Source organism: Centruroides sculpturatus, unplaced genomic scaffold (assembly GCF_000671375.1).
Source record: "Centruroides sculpturatus isolate CEXI.00-Female unplaced genomic scaffold, Cexi_2.0 scaffold262, whole genome shotgun sequence".
Taxonomy (NCBI): Eukaryota; Metazoa; Arthropoda; class Arachnida; order Scorpiones; family Buthidae; genus Centruroides; species Centruroides sculpturatus.
Genome location: NW_019384536.1, coordinates 387,418 through 404,958, shown reverse-complemented (window position 1 = coordinate 404,958; position 17,541 = coordinate 387,418). Strand labels below are relative to the sequence as shown.

Genomic DNA, 17,541 nt, shown 5'->3' with positions numbered 1-17,541 from the left:
ATTCTTGTCATTAACAGTATATTCATATTCACTCTTACTCGTACAATCAATATTACTGGCATTTTATCTATCTGACTAGCTAAATTTTAAAAAATAATAATATAATTTGTTTCATAGAAAAAATATATATATAAGTACTTAAATATTTATTTAAATTTTTGGTAATTTTGGAAAAGTAAGAAATCAGAATTTAAGCTTTAAAACTATAAAAAAAAAAAAAAGGTACCAAAGATACCAAAAAGGTTTAACGTAGAATGTCTTAAGCAGCTGAGTCAAAAAATAAAAAAGACATTGTTTGAAACTGTGTACATGTTTAGTAAGCTAATTAAAGAAATAGGGTTAAAGTATTTAAAGGCAGAACAAAGCAAGAAATGTTGGGAGAATCATTCCAAATCTATGAGAAATTTGAGAAAACGATGGAGAATTTTTACTCGAGCATCAATTTTTTTTCAATTATATAACCAAAAATTATTTTATAAATTAAAAATTGCTTGATTGATTTGATAAAATTAGATTAATTTACACGACAGAGTTGATGTAAAGCAGCGATCACGTGATAGAAGAACTAAACTCCTTTCCTTTAATCATTCTGACACCAAGCTACTATTTACATCTCGGTGTGCTTGCCAAAATAATTCCATAATCCAACGCTCTTAACGATAAATTCTTCAAAAAAAAGAGGGACTTAATTCCTAAGAAATTTTTATGGGTTTATATGTTTTGGTAATTTATAAGTATTAATTAAACACATGTGAAACATATATTTACATTTGGAAATAATTTTATTTAAACCAGTTTTTGAAAGTACAAGCAAATTATATTTATTTGTTAATTTGATAATTGAAGCGGAAGAAGCGTATGAGATGGTTTGTTATAACCCAATCGAAACCGCTGCACGACTTGGCCAAAAACCTTTTCGGTTCGATCTGAAAAAAATTAATAATAATTAAAATTAATAACTTTTTAAATTATTTTGATTAAAATACAAGTAAATTTCTACAGAGTTATAATATAAACAAATTAATTTACTATACAAGTATAAATCTATATTTAGCCTATATATTAATAAACTAATATTATGATTATATATAATACAAAATATATATTTGACACTATAGTGTGCTAAATTCCAAATCTGAGGACATAAAATTATAAGAAATACTTTAATTACTTGTTAAATATATTAATACTTTGTTACGAAACGTTACTTGTTACATAAGAGATCATTATCTTTTTAAGCTGTATAGAAGCTGTAAATTTAAATTAAATCCCAGATATTTCTGTTTCTGTTGCAAAGAATTCGTTTGCATTTGTTCGAATAGCCAGAGACATAAATTAAATACTGAAATGAGGTGGAGACCAATTGAAAACTTGGTAACAAGCCAATATGCAAGTAAGTTAATCTGATTCATTGCAGAACGTCGTTCGGTACCGTTAGGAAAAAGTTCCAAGAGGATGGTAAAGTTTTCTGAAAGATAAGTCACAGGTAGACTTAAAACAACAACAGATGGAATGAGTTAAATCAATACCTAAGTCAACTGGCATAGTCTTATCTGTTCACAAATAAGTCAAATGTTGTGTCGGATAGAATAATATTATCCGACTATTTTATGTTAAGAAGACCTTAAAAGCTTGGATTTTATTACATTTGTCAATTTCTTCTGTAATTTTTGACAGAAAATTCATTTTAACAAATGCGAACTGCATGAAAGTGAAAGAAGTAACATTCCTCTTTTAGTTTGGTTCTTTTTTCAGCGGGTGGATAAGTGGGTCATCGGTAAGGCCAGAAAAATCATATAAGTTATATAACTTATATGAGTGATAATTTATAAGTAATATGGTTTTTAGTGCCTAGACGCCCTACCCTTAGTTACAAGTTAATAACTTATTAAATAAATAAATAACTAAGGTTAGGATGCACTAAAAAAATCTTAAATAGTTATAAAAATTATAACATATGATTTTTAGTGCTCAGATGTCCTAGTTTTTGTCATCACTCAAGCATGAAACTGTAGAAAGATAACCATTCTACAAATATAATTAACAATGTAACAATTGTACAAAGTTAAATTTTTCTACAATTTAACAATTGTAATGGTTGGTATTATTAACTTATAAAAAATATCATTATGTTATTAGTTTTTATACAACGATGAAAAATTGTTTACAGTTGCATTAATAACAACATTTACTCAAAGCCTACAATTTATATTCTGAAAATTATTTTTTAAGCGAATATAGAATCTTACTATATTTTCGCTTGAAATGAATAATGTAGAATTTTGAGCGTGCTTAATTGAACAGAGAATAAAATACTTACATACCCGAAAGCAAAGACATTTTAAAAGAATATAAATCATTTGTAAAATTTCTGACATGAATATAAGTTTAGGCAAGAGAAAACAACATAAGCTAATAAATTATTCAATTATTATTAATACTGAATCATTATATCAATGATTTAAATGATATCACAGCCTAAATGAATGTAAAGGAGACAGGACTTAATGTCAATAGGCTATATATTTATGATTTTGCAAATGTACGAACATTTTTTAATGTTCTTTTTCATTATCAAAATATAATTACTGCTACACTTTTTTCTATTTTAGCTAATTTTTTAAATGATTTGATGGATGAGAGTAGTATATCAATGTTAGAAGTCTATTTTATTTTCAAAATTGTAAAATCTTGCTTTTATTCCATGCCTTTGGATTTTTAAGGTAATTAATAAATAAAATTTGTATGTATAAGATTAAACTGCATCCTTAAATTGTGTGTTCACTTATGTATTCACTGCATAAGCAGGAAGATTATGAAGAAAATTATTTGCAAATAGTTATTCTCAGCTTTAAAGTTTAGTAAAGCTGAACTAGAGAAATATTTAATTGTGATCAAATATATCAATGAGATATTCTTTAATAATTGACATTTTAATATGATTTAAGCAATATACAAAACTAAATGTTTCAAAATATTTTAAACTTTTATCTTAAACTAATGGTAAATTGTATAGAAGTTACTTTATCTGGCATCAATATGTCAATAGTATCCATTATCGTAACTCGTCTTAAATTCATTAACACTGTTAACTTAATGTATTATCAAATATATATAAGTTATATATAGGCCTATATATATATATATACTGTATGTTATTAATTAAAATATTTGATATATTGTATATCATTCATATTTATTCCAGTTATTATTTTTATTTTTACCTTCACTTTTATTCTTCTTCTTCCTCTTCTTCTTCTTCCTCCTCCTCCTCCTCCTCTTCATCCTCCTCTTCTTCTTCTTCCTCCTCCTCCTCTTCTTTATGAGTTTCTCTGGGAGGTGATGGTTCAGGTTCTCCAAAAGTTGGTGGAGGTTCCAGTTCTAGGTCATCTTCCTCAATTTCTTGACGAGCATCATGAGGTTCCTTGACTTTAGGATTGGAAGGATCCCATTTTGGCAATTTCGATTCACCGCGTTCTTTGAAGGCACTCATTCTTTCTTCCCAATTCTTCACCATAACCTCTTCATTTTGAGCTTCAATACCCTACAGGGATATAACAGCAAAGAAATTAACAAGTTTTAATAAAAATAAAGATAATTAAGCAAAATCCTGAAATGATGACTTAAACGTAATGAAAACGTAAAGTAAATAATGAAATTTGGAACTAATGTGATAGGTGTTTATAAATTTGCATAATTTATGACACTTTATATAATAGTTAAGGTTTATTGAAAGTCTTAACCTAAAATTTTATAATAAAAATAATAATAAAATCAATAGGGAGAAGAAGAAATGAAAATAAAAAAAAAAAATTCGTTCTCTTTCCATATCTTGAAAATAAGAGAAAAAGTGTGAATAAGAATTAATTTTGGGAAAGGACAAAAATAATATTTTGGAATGAATAAATTAATAAAAATAGCTTTATCCTTGGCACAAATGTTTATTTTTTTCCTTTTTCTTTCATGAAGAATGAAGCATGAATGAAATTGGAAGATCCACTGACATTCTTACAATTCAACCGTTTCATTCTCTCCATTTTTCCGTCTCGTTACAGCATTTTGGATCTCAAGTTTTCTGTTTTAAGATTTTTGGACGTTTCTTCTTCCAACTGAATCAATTTTATGATGTTAAAATGACAAAAACATTACTGGAAACACGAAATATGTTTTGCAAACATAGTAAATAATGTAAAAAAGTACTAATATACAAAATAAATTCAAATGAGGATTCGTTAAATTATACTAACAAGTAAGCCAAATTTGGTGCGTCATTGTGTTTCAAGTGAAAAAAATTATACGTAAATATTTAGACGTTATTAATTTAATTTAAAAGTAAATATAAATTTCTGAAGAATTTGGCTCTAATTCTTGTCATTAAATTACATTCGATATTAATTAACATTTAATAAAAGTTTTTAATAGATTTATTATTTCCCAAATGGACAATATATATTTATTTTGAATATTTTACATATAAATTGATTTATAATTACAATTTTGTAGATTAAATATTAAAATTAATAATTCCTTTTATTCTTAAATCTTCCCTTTATAATATGAATATTTAATTAATAACTAGCAGATGAGCGCGGCGTTGCTCGGACAAAAAGTAACGATAGCAAAGATTAAGATAATTAGATTATAGTCAAACTTACCCGTTTTCACCGAGTGCACTTAGGTCCCCCCTCTTCCGAGACTAATTAGAAAATTTTTAGATATCTACTTACCACACTGGGATAACGATAATCAACCCTTTCCTTCCCCGCGATGGGAATTTCGAAAAATCCCTTCTTAGTGTACATTCTCATGACGTACCCTAACTGTGTACCAAATTTCAACTTTCAACTCCTAACCGTTTGGGCTTTGCGCTTATTATTATCATTATCAATCCATCTCGATTATATTATAAGATAGAATATTATAATTCATTGTGATGTGCTAATTCATGTGATGTGCTCATTCATGCTAAACAGTGGATGTGCTAATACATTTCACTTTAAAATATTTTCTATTAATATAAAAACACCACACTCTAAATTACAATTATTCATTGGCACTTTGGGAAGGTTGGGTTATTCAGAAAGCCACTATAACTGTATAATAGATTTGACTATACTGTATTATCCTTATCGCTACGAATGAGCTTTTTTATAGAAGTAAGCTGGCGAGAAGAGGCTCAATAGTGTTACTGAGATGACTTAGAATATGATATTTATATATAGTATTATCCCAGTAATACTATATTGGAATCTATCATTATTTCTACAAAAAGCTCATTTGTAGTGATAAGTACAACACAGTAAAGTCTCGATATAGCGTCCTCCTGAGTAGCGTCATTTTCTCAAATCGCCTACGAATATTTATGAACTGATTTTTCAAGTAAATAATGAAAAGAAAACCCTTCAGTCAGAGAACCCATATCAACAAATCACGAGACTTTCAGACTCTCAAAGTCCAACTTGTGTGTCGATCTAATTACTGTACACAAATCTTATTGCTTGAGGTCCTTCGGTTTAGCGCCACTCACGATTTAATGCCAATTTACGAAGCGAAAAACAGTGACGCTAAATCGACTGAGGCGGCTAAACTAAAGAACCTCAAGCAATATGATTTGGTTTGGTTTGGTTTGTTGGATGAGTACGTGAACGGTCTGCCAAGGGGGAGATGCTTCCTGGGAGAACTTTCTACGGGAAATTGGTCCCTATTTAGGTGTTAGACGTAAAGAAAACCCGGAAAACACGTGATGAGACTCGAAACCACGACCATTCCAGTATTCAGTGATTACAATATATATGCAGTAAGGAGGTCTACAAGAAGATTAAGTTTAAGAGGCTGAGAGTCAAGTGATTTGAGCTTCTGACTAAAAGTTCCCTGACAGAAAGGTTCTCTATTTCGGGGCCCTTCCACAACACAAGCCTTATGGATACTTGCTTCTATTATGCCAATGTTTGAGTAAATAATACGACTTAACTGTTTAAAATGTATATAGTATATATATTTTAGAACAATTGGATCGAACATAATTAAAGTTTATTTTTTCACTTCGAATCAATATTTATAAAATTCAAATTGTGTTTAGAGAAACGGAATCGGATAGAGATAGCATATGATATATGCTATTGGCTGTCAAGGCTGTCAAGAGTTTATATAGACCCGGGAGCAGGGTGACCTCATTTACCATTTTTTGGAACAAATTAAATATGTAGAATGTTTCTTTATTAATAAAAATCAGTTTTAAATACTTTATTTTCTATTAGTAAAAATAACATTAATTTATATAAGTAGGAGACTCTCGACAGCCCTGAATATTAATACAAATATAAATAATTTATATAGCCTAAATAAAAAGTTTGTAATAAAATGTATATACTTTTATTATAAATTTATATGATAAAATCTTTAAAAAATACAAAATTTATCATGTAGTTTGTCATTCGGAACACATTGCAGATTTTCTAAATTCAGCGAAGAAAAACCTACAGTTTTTCCTTACTTTAAATAGAAGTTCGCGATTTCCAAACATTGTGCAACGTTGAATATATCATTACATTCTATGGCAGTTTTCCCATTAATATGAGAAATAATTATAGATACTAATTGATAATTTGAGTCTTTCTATAATGTTATCTAAGGCATTAGTTTTGGCAAATGTACTCTGACAGATGATCTTACAATGGGGTTTACAAATCAGTAAACAAAAGAGAGACCTTTGTATGTTAAGAGTAAACAGTGTGTCATTGGAATACAAAGTTCAGTGATTCAATAATGTGACAATACTTTCGTTTAGTTACATGCATTCATATAGGCCTATACTGTAGATAGTTATACAACGTTATTTTCGCCTGGTAGGCAGAAAGAGGGCCTTTTTCACACTCATTTTGAGGTAGTCTCCTTTCAAATCTAAAAATAAAGCTTCAAGAGCATAATTTCCTTTTTGCTTTTTGTTTTTTTTTGTCTCCTCCTGCCCCGCGGGCGCTAAAAAAACCCTTTTTTAAGCCCATCATGGATTTGGCCAATGATGGATAGGTCGGGTGATGGAGATGAAACCCGACATATCCGGAACAGGTCGCTCATAAAAAATTGGGATTTCTCGTCCGGAATCGTTCACCGGTCCCCCAGAGCCGTATGCTTAGGCTGCTTTTAGACAGTCTTTTCTTACGTTACGTTACGTCTGGCCAATGAAATAAGACATTGTTTAAGGCGTTACAAACAACGTCTTCTTTTATTGGCTAGACGTAACGTAACGTAAGAAGAGTCTCTTTGACACAGTCTTACATTTTAACTGCCTGCCATCCGGTTGTATAACTATATCTAATTATTTGTTGTTTAATTAATTACATAGAAAAGATATAGGCCTATGTGTAATTAAACGAAGTATTTTTAAATTAAAGAAATTTTTATTCAAATGTAAATTAAATTCTAATTTTATTTTAATTAAAATCAAATATACTTACGCCTTCAAACAATCCTTTTTTATCAGAAAAAGTTCTTCTGTCGATTCGGCGTTCGTATTTGCTGGCTACTTGAATTTTCGGCTAAAAAATAATTTTTTAATATAAATAAAATAATAGAAAACGAATTTATAACAAATTAAGTTATGTTTTTAATATTTACCGGATATTTTCCTTGCAATGCGCTGGAAATAATTTAAATATAATCGATCAGAATCACAGAAAAATTATCATCAATATATTGGTTAATATTAAATAATATTTAAAAATATGTAAATGCAGTCAAATCTCTGAACAATGACCAAATGACCACTGATTCGGAGGTTATTTTGTATGCATATTTGTTTAAAAATTTCCTAAAAAAGTGGTCGCCGTTTAGAGGTGGTCATTATTAGAGATTCGACTGTATATATTTCAAGTTAACAATTAAAATTCCGAATGCCAACTCCATCTGTTGGTAAGCAGATTTATTATTATATGTAAACTTAATTTATTAGTAAAAACTATATATTTATATAATTTGTATTTATATAAATAAAACAAATCTTTATTCTAACAATTTATTTATTTAGTATTAAAATTATAATTAAATTTTTGATAATTATATCTAGGGTTTCTCAAACGAGATCCCGAGATCCGGTTGTTTTTTTAACCTGGGAAATCCCGCAAATTTCTTAAAAGTTCACTTTTTTCTTATTTTGTGTTAAGGTTTAGGAAATTTTGCAAATAGAAAATATAATTAAACTGACAGAATACACTTGCATTCATTAATTTTAAACCTACTTATTAGATTTTTAAAATTTTTGCTTGTTATGGCATGTCACAAAGGTCAATAATCAATATGTAGCTTATTTGTGGCAGGACTCTGAAAATTCTTTACTTGTCGAAACCTGTAATATCGGGAATAATTGTGCATATGCTGTCTTAATTTTTAACCATTCCCAGTAGCTTCGATAACTGCGTAACGCCAGGTTGTGCAAATTGGGCAAGGATACAAACGAGTACGAAGTCTGCAAGTATGAAGTTTTTCTTCATAAACTTGATTATTAAAGACAAACGAACTGTCGAATTATCGGACTATAAGCTTGATGTTTCTATTAAAGCAGCCGAGATAGAAAAATCAAGAATAATAGAGAGCATAAGAAGTATACAATCTAGAAAACGAACTAGAAATCTTCCAGGCTACAAGTAAAAAAACACATAACATCTTTCTTCTCTTAAATGNCAGTCTTCTTCAGTTTTAGATGCTCACTTGAGACTATTTTCTAGCTCTATTACCAGTCTTCTTCTGTTTTAGATGCGCTCTTGAGAGTATTTTCTAGCTTTATTTTCAGTCTTCATCAGTTTTAGATGCTCTCTTGAGAGTATTTTCTAGCTCTATTTTCAGTCTTCTTCAGTTTTAGATGCTCTCTTGAGAGTATTTTCTAGCTGTATTACCAGTCTTCTTCAGTTTTAGATAATTTCACGCGACTCTTCTCTAGTTCTAGATGCGTTCTTAAGAGTATAGTTTAGTTTTATATTCTGTCTGATTAATTAATACATTTCATTTTACACGCAAAACAATATTTTTTGTTTTGAGTGTATACAATACATCAATATACACGGGATCAGATCACACCTTATTTAAAACTCTAGTCCAAGTTATTAATTGATATTAAACTTAAATTTCATATACTAAAAATGAATCAAATCAATTAATTTCTTTCCCAACTACAGAAACGTTATAAATTTCATGAATTATAGTGTATAAATTAATAAATATTTAATTTTCTGTAATATTGACAAGAAAGTAAATTATTTTTTTTAATGCTAATTTTTCTATTTTTTAATTCGTAAAGCAAAGAATTAAACGAAGAAAACGGTGAAGAACACCTTGAAGAACAATCAAGTCTTTAACAATCGCATTGTACTTGCATTTATCTGTAAATTTTCATTTAATGTATTTAATTTTATTCAGGGAGGCCCTAAGTTATAGAACTTTACAGGGCTTTTTCGTATCACAATATAATTTAAATAAATATTTGGATAATTATTAAACACAATTTAATACAGTCACGCTTAGTATCTTATTCATTTTACATGTAAAAAATCGTTTCGAGTCTTTAGGCCCGAATTTCTTCCTAATCTAAGTAAGCTACTGTTCTTCTTAATCTAAATCTCGTGCTTTTAAATTTATTATTATTTGGTGGAACAGGAAAGGGTTAGGTTATGGATAGGACACAAGTCTGAGGTCTCTTAATATTCTAGGCAAATGGAGTTGTAAAATACACGATAAATCTACATGCCCATGGCCAGAAAACTTAGAAATTTTTCCAGACAATTGTAAAATGCAAGAATTGTCAAGGGAAAAATAAGTGAACTTATCACTAAGTGGTACAAAAGAATATATATTTACTTGTTTTATTCCTCAACAGATGGTGCTAAGTGTACATACAGGAGGTCGCTCTACATAAGCTGTAACTATATACGAACTTCCGATCCGGACCGGAAGTCACGTAATTTTTTTTTATAGAAATATGATTAAGAATCGTTGCCTGGCATTGTGATGATGTCACAATAAGTAATAAGTAGAAATAAATTAATTCTATGCAATACCCAACACTAGTGTATTAATTAATGCAGGTGTTTTACATCAGGTTTTAATTAACAAATGCGCCATTCATGAGACTAGGGTTTCTCAAACGAGATCCCGAGATCCGGTTGTTTTTTTAACCTGGGAAATCCCGCAAATTTCTTAAAAGTTCACTTTTTTCTTATTTTGTGTTAAGGTTTAGGAAATTTTGCAAATAGAAAATATAATTAAACTGACAGAATACACTTGCATTCATTAATTTTAAACCTACTTATTAGATTTTTAAAATTTTTGCTTGTTATGGCATGTCACAAAGGTCAATAATCAATATGTAGCTTATTTGTGGCAGGACTCTGAAAATTCTTTACTTGTCGAAACCTGTAATATCGGGAATAATTGTGCATATGCTGTCTTAATTTTTAACCATTCCCAGTAGCTTCGATAACTGCGTAACGCCAGGTTGTGCAAATTGGGCAAGGATACAAACGAGTACGAAGTCTGCAAGTATGAAGTTTTTCTTCATAAACTTGATTATTAAAGACAAACGAACTGTCGAATTATCGGACTATAAGCTTGATGTTTCTATTAAAGCAGCCGAGATAGAAAAATCAAGAATAATAGAGAGCATAAGAAGTATACAATCTAGAAAACGAACTAGAAATCTTCCAGGCTACAAGTAAAAAAAACACATAACATCTTTCTTCTCTTAAATGCATTAAACACGATTCCACTCACATCAATTAAATCGGAAAGGGCATTCTCGGTAGCAGGACTTTTCATTACTAAAATAAGAATTAGATTTAGTGATCGGAGTATTGACCATCTTTGCTTTTTTAAATCTTATTATAAAAATTTACAATAATATTTTGTATTATGTTTTATTTAACAAACAATATTTACATTTTAAGTTAGTAGTTTGATCTAAGTTTTATTTTTTAATTTTCAACTCAATTCAAAGCACTTTTTTTTGTTGTTGTTGTTGTATGCAGTTTCCAACAAACTTTAATAAATTTTTTCTATTTGTGAAAATTTCTACGTAATTCAAAGATAATTTTTAATGTATATCTTATACAGCATTATTAATGTGATTTTAGAGGTTGCAGAACGTATTAAATTACTTTAAAAAATGAAAAATAATGAGAAACCCTAATTATATCCAAAATTAATTCCAAATTTCTTTCAAGCAAATAGTCTAATCTTTACTCTTTCTTTCAAAATAAATACAGTCGAATCTCCAATAATGGCCACCTCTAAACAACGACCATTCTTAACGTTTTTTTTATAGTGGTCGTTATTAGAAGTTTAACTGTAATTAATTTTGTTAAATTTGTAATTAATTCTGTTTATTTGTCACAAAAACATACAATAAATTTCATCTTTTAGCACTATATATAATTACATCATCACTCAGTATAACACAAAGTTTAAATAAAATAAATAAAAAATTTTGAATTTGTGTCTAACGTCTATTAATTACGTGTCTAGTTTGAGGGCGGAAGGGAGGAGGGAGTCGAGAAATTGTTTACGTAAATTCTTAGTAGCATACGACTTTATTTTTATAAACTACTTACTTATTAAATGTACAAACTGTCAGTTACAAAATATTTGCCAAATTTTTTAAAGTCAACGTTAAGGTTCCACGAATTGTATTGAACGCGTAATTAAAGGAGAGGTAGTTTGTCAAAAGTAGGCCTACATCACTGTACACGTACACAACAGGAAAAGAAATAAGGGAGATCAAAATTGGTTCGAAAAGTGTAACGTACACTTAATTACTGAATGGTTTCCAATGAGCTGGCCGGGTGGAGTTTTCCGGATTTTCTTCACGACTAAAACCTAATTAAAGGCCGATTTCTCATAGAAAGTCATCCCCAGAGGTACCTTTTGGCAGATTACCCAAATAGAACCTAATCTTATTTTACTTGTTGAGATTTTTTCTTAAAGTTACCAATAGATTCATTGGACTGCAATTTGAAAAAAATTGTAGACCTATAAATTCCCACTATTATCCGTCTTTCTGTCTGTTTGCCCTTCCTTAATCTCGAGAATGAAGTTGGATAAATCAAAGACGAGACAAGGCATGGAAAGCTGTGGAGTAGGAGGCCCCGATTAACTATATATTATTAACCACCCGATTAATTATTCTTGTTTGCATCAGAATGTTCGGAAGTCACGTTATTTCAATTTAAAAATTATCCCCTGAACGAAGTTGGATAGATGACCTGCACGACTCTATTGCTAACAGGAAAAGTATGATGTACAGGGGCAAGACATCACTAATTTGAGATGGAAAGCATGTATTTTGAATTAAATAAATTAAAAATATGATTAAAAATTTAGTCAGGTATTGTGACAATGTTTCTTCATTTGATTTTTCTTGTCTACGGAGTATCATTTTCCAATACAAAATATTGAATATTTTAGAATTGTTATATCATTAATAGATATATCTATATTACATTTCAATGTTTAATCAAGAATTCTTTTATAAAATAGTTAGATAAAAGAAAGTCGAAGAGAAACCTTTTACTGAAAAATATAACACAGTTATATACTGTATAAGAATATAAACGAATTGAAACTTTTAAAATTTACAAAAGGGAACGAATAGGTCAAGAATTTTCCCCCTTCTACTCTTCAATATTCTTAAAAATTTCATTAAATTAATATTTTATCTTTTAAGGAAACTAGTACATTGTTAAAAAATTTATATGGTTTGTTATAATAAATCATTTTAACTGAATTACATTTATCGATACTAAAATACTTTAACGATACTAAAATACTGTTAAGGTGTGAAAATCGTATTGAAATTGTTAAATAAGGCCTCTATGTTTGTAGATCAAAAAATAAATATAATTACTAAATTATTATATTTTAATTTAATTAAAATTTTGCATTAAATTTATTATTGGCAGAACATATAAAATTATGTTTAAAAATCACGTTTTAATAAATTTCTTTGCCTTTTATCTGTACCGTGACAATTTATAAACATTTGAACGAGAAGGATTATCAAAATCCCTGAAAATTTTCTAGCTTTTTTGAAAAACATTTTTTCAAAATTTATCGGAAGAATTATTGAAAACCTTTATATTTAAGGAAAATTGACACAGCGATTCTTTACCACTTTCAAGTTAGTGTTAGAAATCTGCATATGGCCAATAATCACTTCACTACTCGCGTATGGCCAGATGTTGAGGGAGGTTCACTAATTCTTGCATTTATTTTTTTATTTTTACAAACTTCAAACATCGGAACACATCTACAAAAATTGCCCCTCTACAATGCTCCCATCTGATTTCCAATATATATTCAATCAAGATCTCAAGTGGCTTGAATAACTCACCACTGAACCCATAAAATTTTTGTCTTTCTCCATGAGAATATATAGACTTACGATTGAACTCGAACATTATTAGTAGATAATTGATATGGGCTACTTCAAGATCTTTTTATCGCTTTAAACGTATAAGTATTAAACGAAAATTGAAGTATTTGTTGTTATGTTAGTACCGAGGGATAATTTGTAATCACATTTTAGTATTGTCCTTCAGAATTTTATTATAACGATTATATTTATTAAATTAAGTGAAAAATCAGTTATTAATGAAAGCAAATATAGTACTAATTATAACAAATATTGGTAAATCATAATAAGAAAAAGTTACTTAATAATAAACAATTAAACGTAAAAACTATTATTAAAATGTCTTTTTAATTCCTCTGAAAATTGATAAATTTGACCAAATTAATTTTTTCATAATAAATAAATAATATTTTTTAATTCAACATTAATGATACTTTATTGTAAAATTAAATATATTTGCATATATGTAATTAAACTTTTAATACAGTATTTTCATTAAGTGTATTTCATGTTATGTTATGTATGTCATGTTATATGAAGTAAATTTTTGATGCATATGAACGTTATGTTTTATCTTCAAAAAAGCTGATGTTAATTTGATATCCAAAAGAATAAGCTATTAAACTTTGACATGAATTGGAAGTATTGAAAATTTTTAAATCAATTGTTTTTTTTAAGAATTACAAAGAGATTCCAATTCTTTAACAGGCTTGATTAATTTATCAAATTTAATAGCTCTGTGTAATCATCTTTTTGTAAATAAGTTAAAACTTAATTTCTTTTCATGTCATTTAACCATAGACCCACGTGTCTGAGTGAATAAAACTACTGAAAACTGGTAATTAGTCGTCGATTTACATTACCTCAAAAGGCTAGACGCATGTTTTTTTGTTTTTCTTCACATGTCTAACAATGAATAAAGATTAATTTCCCATAGAAAGTATTTCTCAAAAGCGCTCTCCTGGAAGAGCGCCTATGTGTTGACTTGCCTTCTTCCATCAATCCAATCTTATGGATATTTGTATTTATCATTATTGATTTTTATTAAAATAGGAGATGATGTTTTTATTTATATAAATATTTTCAGCTGTAGATATTTTTATAAAAGTAATATTTGCATAACTTTGATCAAATTCATAAGATACTGTCATTAAGTTATGAGAAGAAAAAAACCATTGGTGGTTGTTATTAGCCTATCATTATAAAAAACTTCTCAATTAATAAAACAACGTAAACTGAACGAAAAACAAATCAGCCAATATGACTTTTACAGTTTCATTACTCAAAATGCCCTTTTATTTCACGAGAAAACAGGATAAAAAATATTTTAAAAAAAGTTATAAAGTTTCAAAATCAAAAGAATTTATTTAATTGCAATAACTAAAAAATTTTATTAGACATTTTAGGTCTAATTTATAAATAAAAGAAAACAAAACAATAAAAATGAAGTTCACTCACTCTGGATCTAAACCTTTTTTAAGAGCTTTGTTTCGGTTGATTTGTCTTTGACGTTCCGAAAGTTCTTTCAACTGAAAATGGTAGAACATTTTAGCCTTTATACAAATTCTATTATCAATTATTTTTGAAACTTACATCGTAATCCTGTCTTTTCTTTCTCTCTTCCAGATCGTACTTTTCACTTTCTAGTGTTACTAATTTCTCCCACAGTTCTTGAGCCTTTTGTCTCAATTCCAGAACGCTTAGAGCCTCGATATTCAAAGGCTTAACTCTTACACTCAGAGCTAATTTCTTATCTTCTTCCAGCTGTTCTCTAGTTTTAGTCATCTCACCTCGGATCATAACCTAATAATTATTTATTTTTATAAATTTCTCGAAAATATATATATTTCAATGAGTGTAAAGAAAGACTTTTACCTTATCGAATCCTGAGCCCAGAGTAATTCCTCCATCATCTCTTTTTTGGATGACAAAATTACGCTGAACTGGCTCATCTTTTCTTTTTTGCAAAGCTTGTTGCATAGCCTGACGCTTTCTTTCTGCCTCTTCCAATCTTTTCTTCTTGGCTTCCTCTTCTTTGGCTTTTTTTTCTTCCTATTAAAACATAAAAAAATAAAAATAAATTTTCAGTAATTCATTTTGTACGTAGGAATTGATTAAAGTAAAAATATTATTACCATTTCTCTTATTCTCTGTTCCTCTTGCTTTTTTCTCATTTCGCTGAGCTTTTTCTCTTGTTCTTGTCGTTGAGTCTTACGTCTTGCCTAATTTCAAAACTTTTCTTAAAATTATTATTATTAATGATAAATTAAGTTTTAATTAAAAATATTAATAGTTTGTTAAAGTAAAAATAATGTGCTGTTGTTCATTCTCGTATAAAAGTTTTGATTTATTAAGTTTTCTATAAAGTATATCAGTATTTATTACAATACTAATTTATAGAATACTCTCTATATATAAAGTACAATGTCTGTCCGTCAGTCTATTCCCTATACACTTCAAAACCAATAAAACAATTTTAAATATAATCAATACCTCTTACATTTAAATATACTGTATTTAAAGTTATAATAATATTTAAATCAACATGAATCAATTTAAAATTAAAAAATGGAAGGAAATTTTATAAAATATTAGGTATATATATATATATATATAACTAGCTTCCCCGTCGCGCATTGCTGCGTTCTCAGAAGAAAGGAAATTCAAGCAAACTCGTTATGATAAAATTCAATTTACATTTTATCATTTTTATTGAAACTTATTATTATTATTCATTTTCATCGGGAAAACATTTCAAAGTGTCGTTTCAATTCTATTTATTTATTGGAGTGTTTGTGGATACACGATATTTTTTGTTTTTCCCTCTGGTGTGTACACGAATAAATCGGAAGGTTTTTCGACGCGTGAGCCGGCCACATACAGTTGTCCATGCGAGAAGCACGGATTCTCCAAATTTAGCCCACACACTTGCAGCGATTGTCAGAAGTGCGATATTCCCCATTTTTATATATATTTTTATAATCCTTTATAATTTTAATTATTTAATTGCTCCTTCCTCTCTTCCTTGGCATGTTGTGAAATTTCTGATAGTTGGATAATAAACCGTTTTATTGTAATTTGTCTTTTTAAATTATTTTGAGTTGATATTAAAATTTGGAAAAGGGGGAATCCCTACATCGGTAAAATAGGCAGGTCCTACAACTTCGGTTGTTGTTCGGGATACAGTTAAGGTTTTAACAAAGTTCGAGCGAATACATAATTAGCAAAAAAAAAGTTGAAATAAAGTGATTAAACAAAAATTATTACAAATATCGTAAATGACAGTTCACAAATGCATATATAGAGATATTTTTTGGAGGGGGGGAAATGGTCTTCACAATTTCAAATCATCGAACACACAGTGAAATGCTCGTATACACTCGCGCCATCTATCTTAGGATAAATGTACTATGCCAGAAACCTTCGCGGGAATGTATTAAATACTTCCCAAAGCTTCATGGCAATCGATAAACAGTGTGGTAATGCATGAAGGACAGACACACAGACATACATTCATTTTTATATATATAGATTATATATATATATATATATAGTAGAGCATCGATTATCCGACTCAATTGGGGACTCAGGTTGGTCGGATAACCGAAAAGAATGAAAAACATACATTATTAGTATAGTATATTAGTATATCTCATGTAATTAGTATATTAGTATATCGCTATTAACCAACTTTGCGTTGAATTTTCATCGATGTTAAGCCTAACAAATTTTTTTAAAAAATAACAATCGCTATTGTATTGTTAAAAATTATTTTTAAATTATTTTATTGCTCACAAAACAAACAACCACTCATAATTAGAAAATTAAGTCTCGTTTAAATACTGGCCTCCCTTCAATGGTCGAGCCGTTGATGCCAGCTAAAACACGCAAAAATTTAACAAAAATAATATTAAAGTAGCCAAGACATAGCCAAATATTGTAGTGCCACATCACTAGCGGACATTTGAAATTTGCCGACTAGAACGGTCGGTTAACCGATGTGACGGTTAATCGGGGGTCGGATAATCGATGCTCTACTGTATATATATATATATATATATATATAATTCTTAATGAAAAATATGCAGTAATTCCATTATATTAATATAAATTGAAGTTAATGAGAAAAGTAAATTTTGTTTAAATAT

The 17,541-nt window shown here is 28.7% G+C and overlaps 1 protein-coding gene across 1 annotated transcript; it reads right to left on the bottom strand.

Annotated features, from left to right (window-relative positions):
- Nucleotides 1-763: 763 nt before the first annotated feature.
- On the bottom strand, nucleotides 764-15,657 carry LOC111623247 (troponin T, skeletal muscle-like). The gene is made up of 8 exons (XM_023365746.1): nucleotides 15,529-15,657; nucleotides 15,269-15,445; nucleotides 14,987-15,196; nucleotides 14,852-14,922; nucleotides 7,615-7,636; nucleotides 7,455-7,535; nucleotides 3,225-3,544; nucleotides 764-926 (listed from the first exon to the last, which is right to left on the bottom strand). Exons 1-7 carry the CDS (start codon nucleotides 15,565-15,567, stop codon nucleotides 3,233-3,235), a joined length of 912 nt encoding a protein of 303 aa, XP_023221514.1. The 5' UTR covers nucleotides 15,568-15,657; the 3' UTR covers nucleotides 764-926; nucleotides 3,225-3,232.
- Nucleotides 15,658-17,541: the final 1,884 nt, after the last annotated feature.

Bases quoted from the DNA above. Each gene is read 5' to 3' on its own strand.
- LOC111623247 (XM_023365746.1), bottom strand. From the start codon at position 15,567: ATGAGAAAAAAGCAAGAGGAACAGAGAATAAGAGAAATG. The intron at 15,197-15,268 runs GTAAAAGTCTTT...AATAATTATTAG, and splicing joins TGGGCTCAGGATTCGATAAG to GTTATGATCCGAGGTGAGAT. The intron at 3,545-7,454 runs GTAAGTATATTT...ATATCCCTGTAG, and splicing joins AAAAAGGATTGTTTGAAGGC to GGTATTGAAGCTCAAAATGA.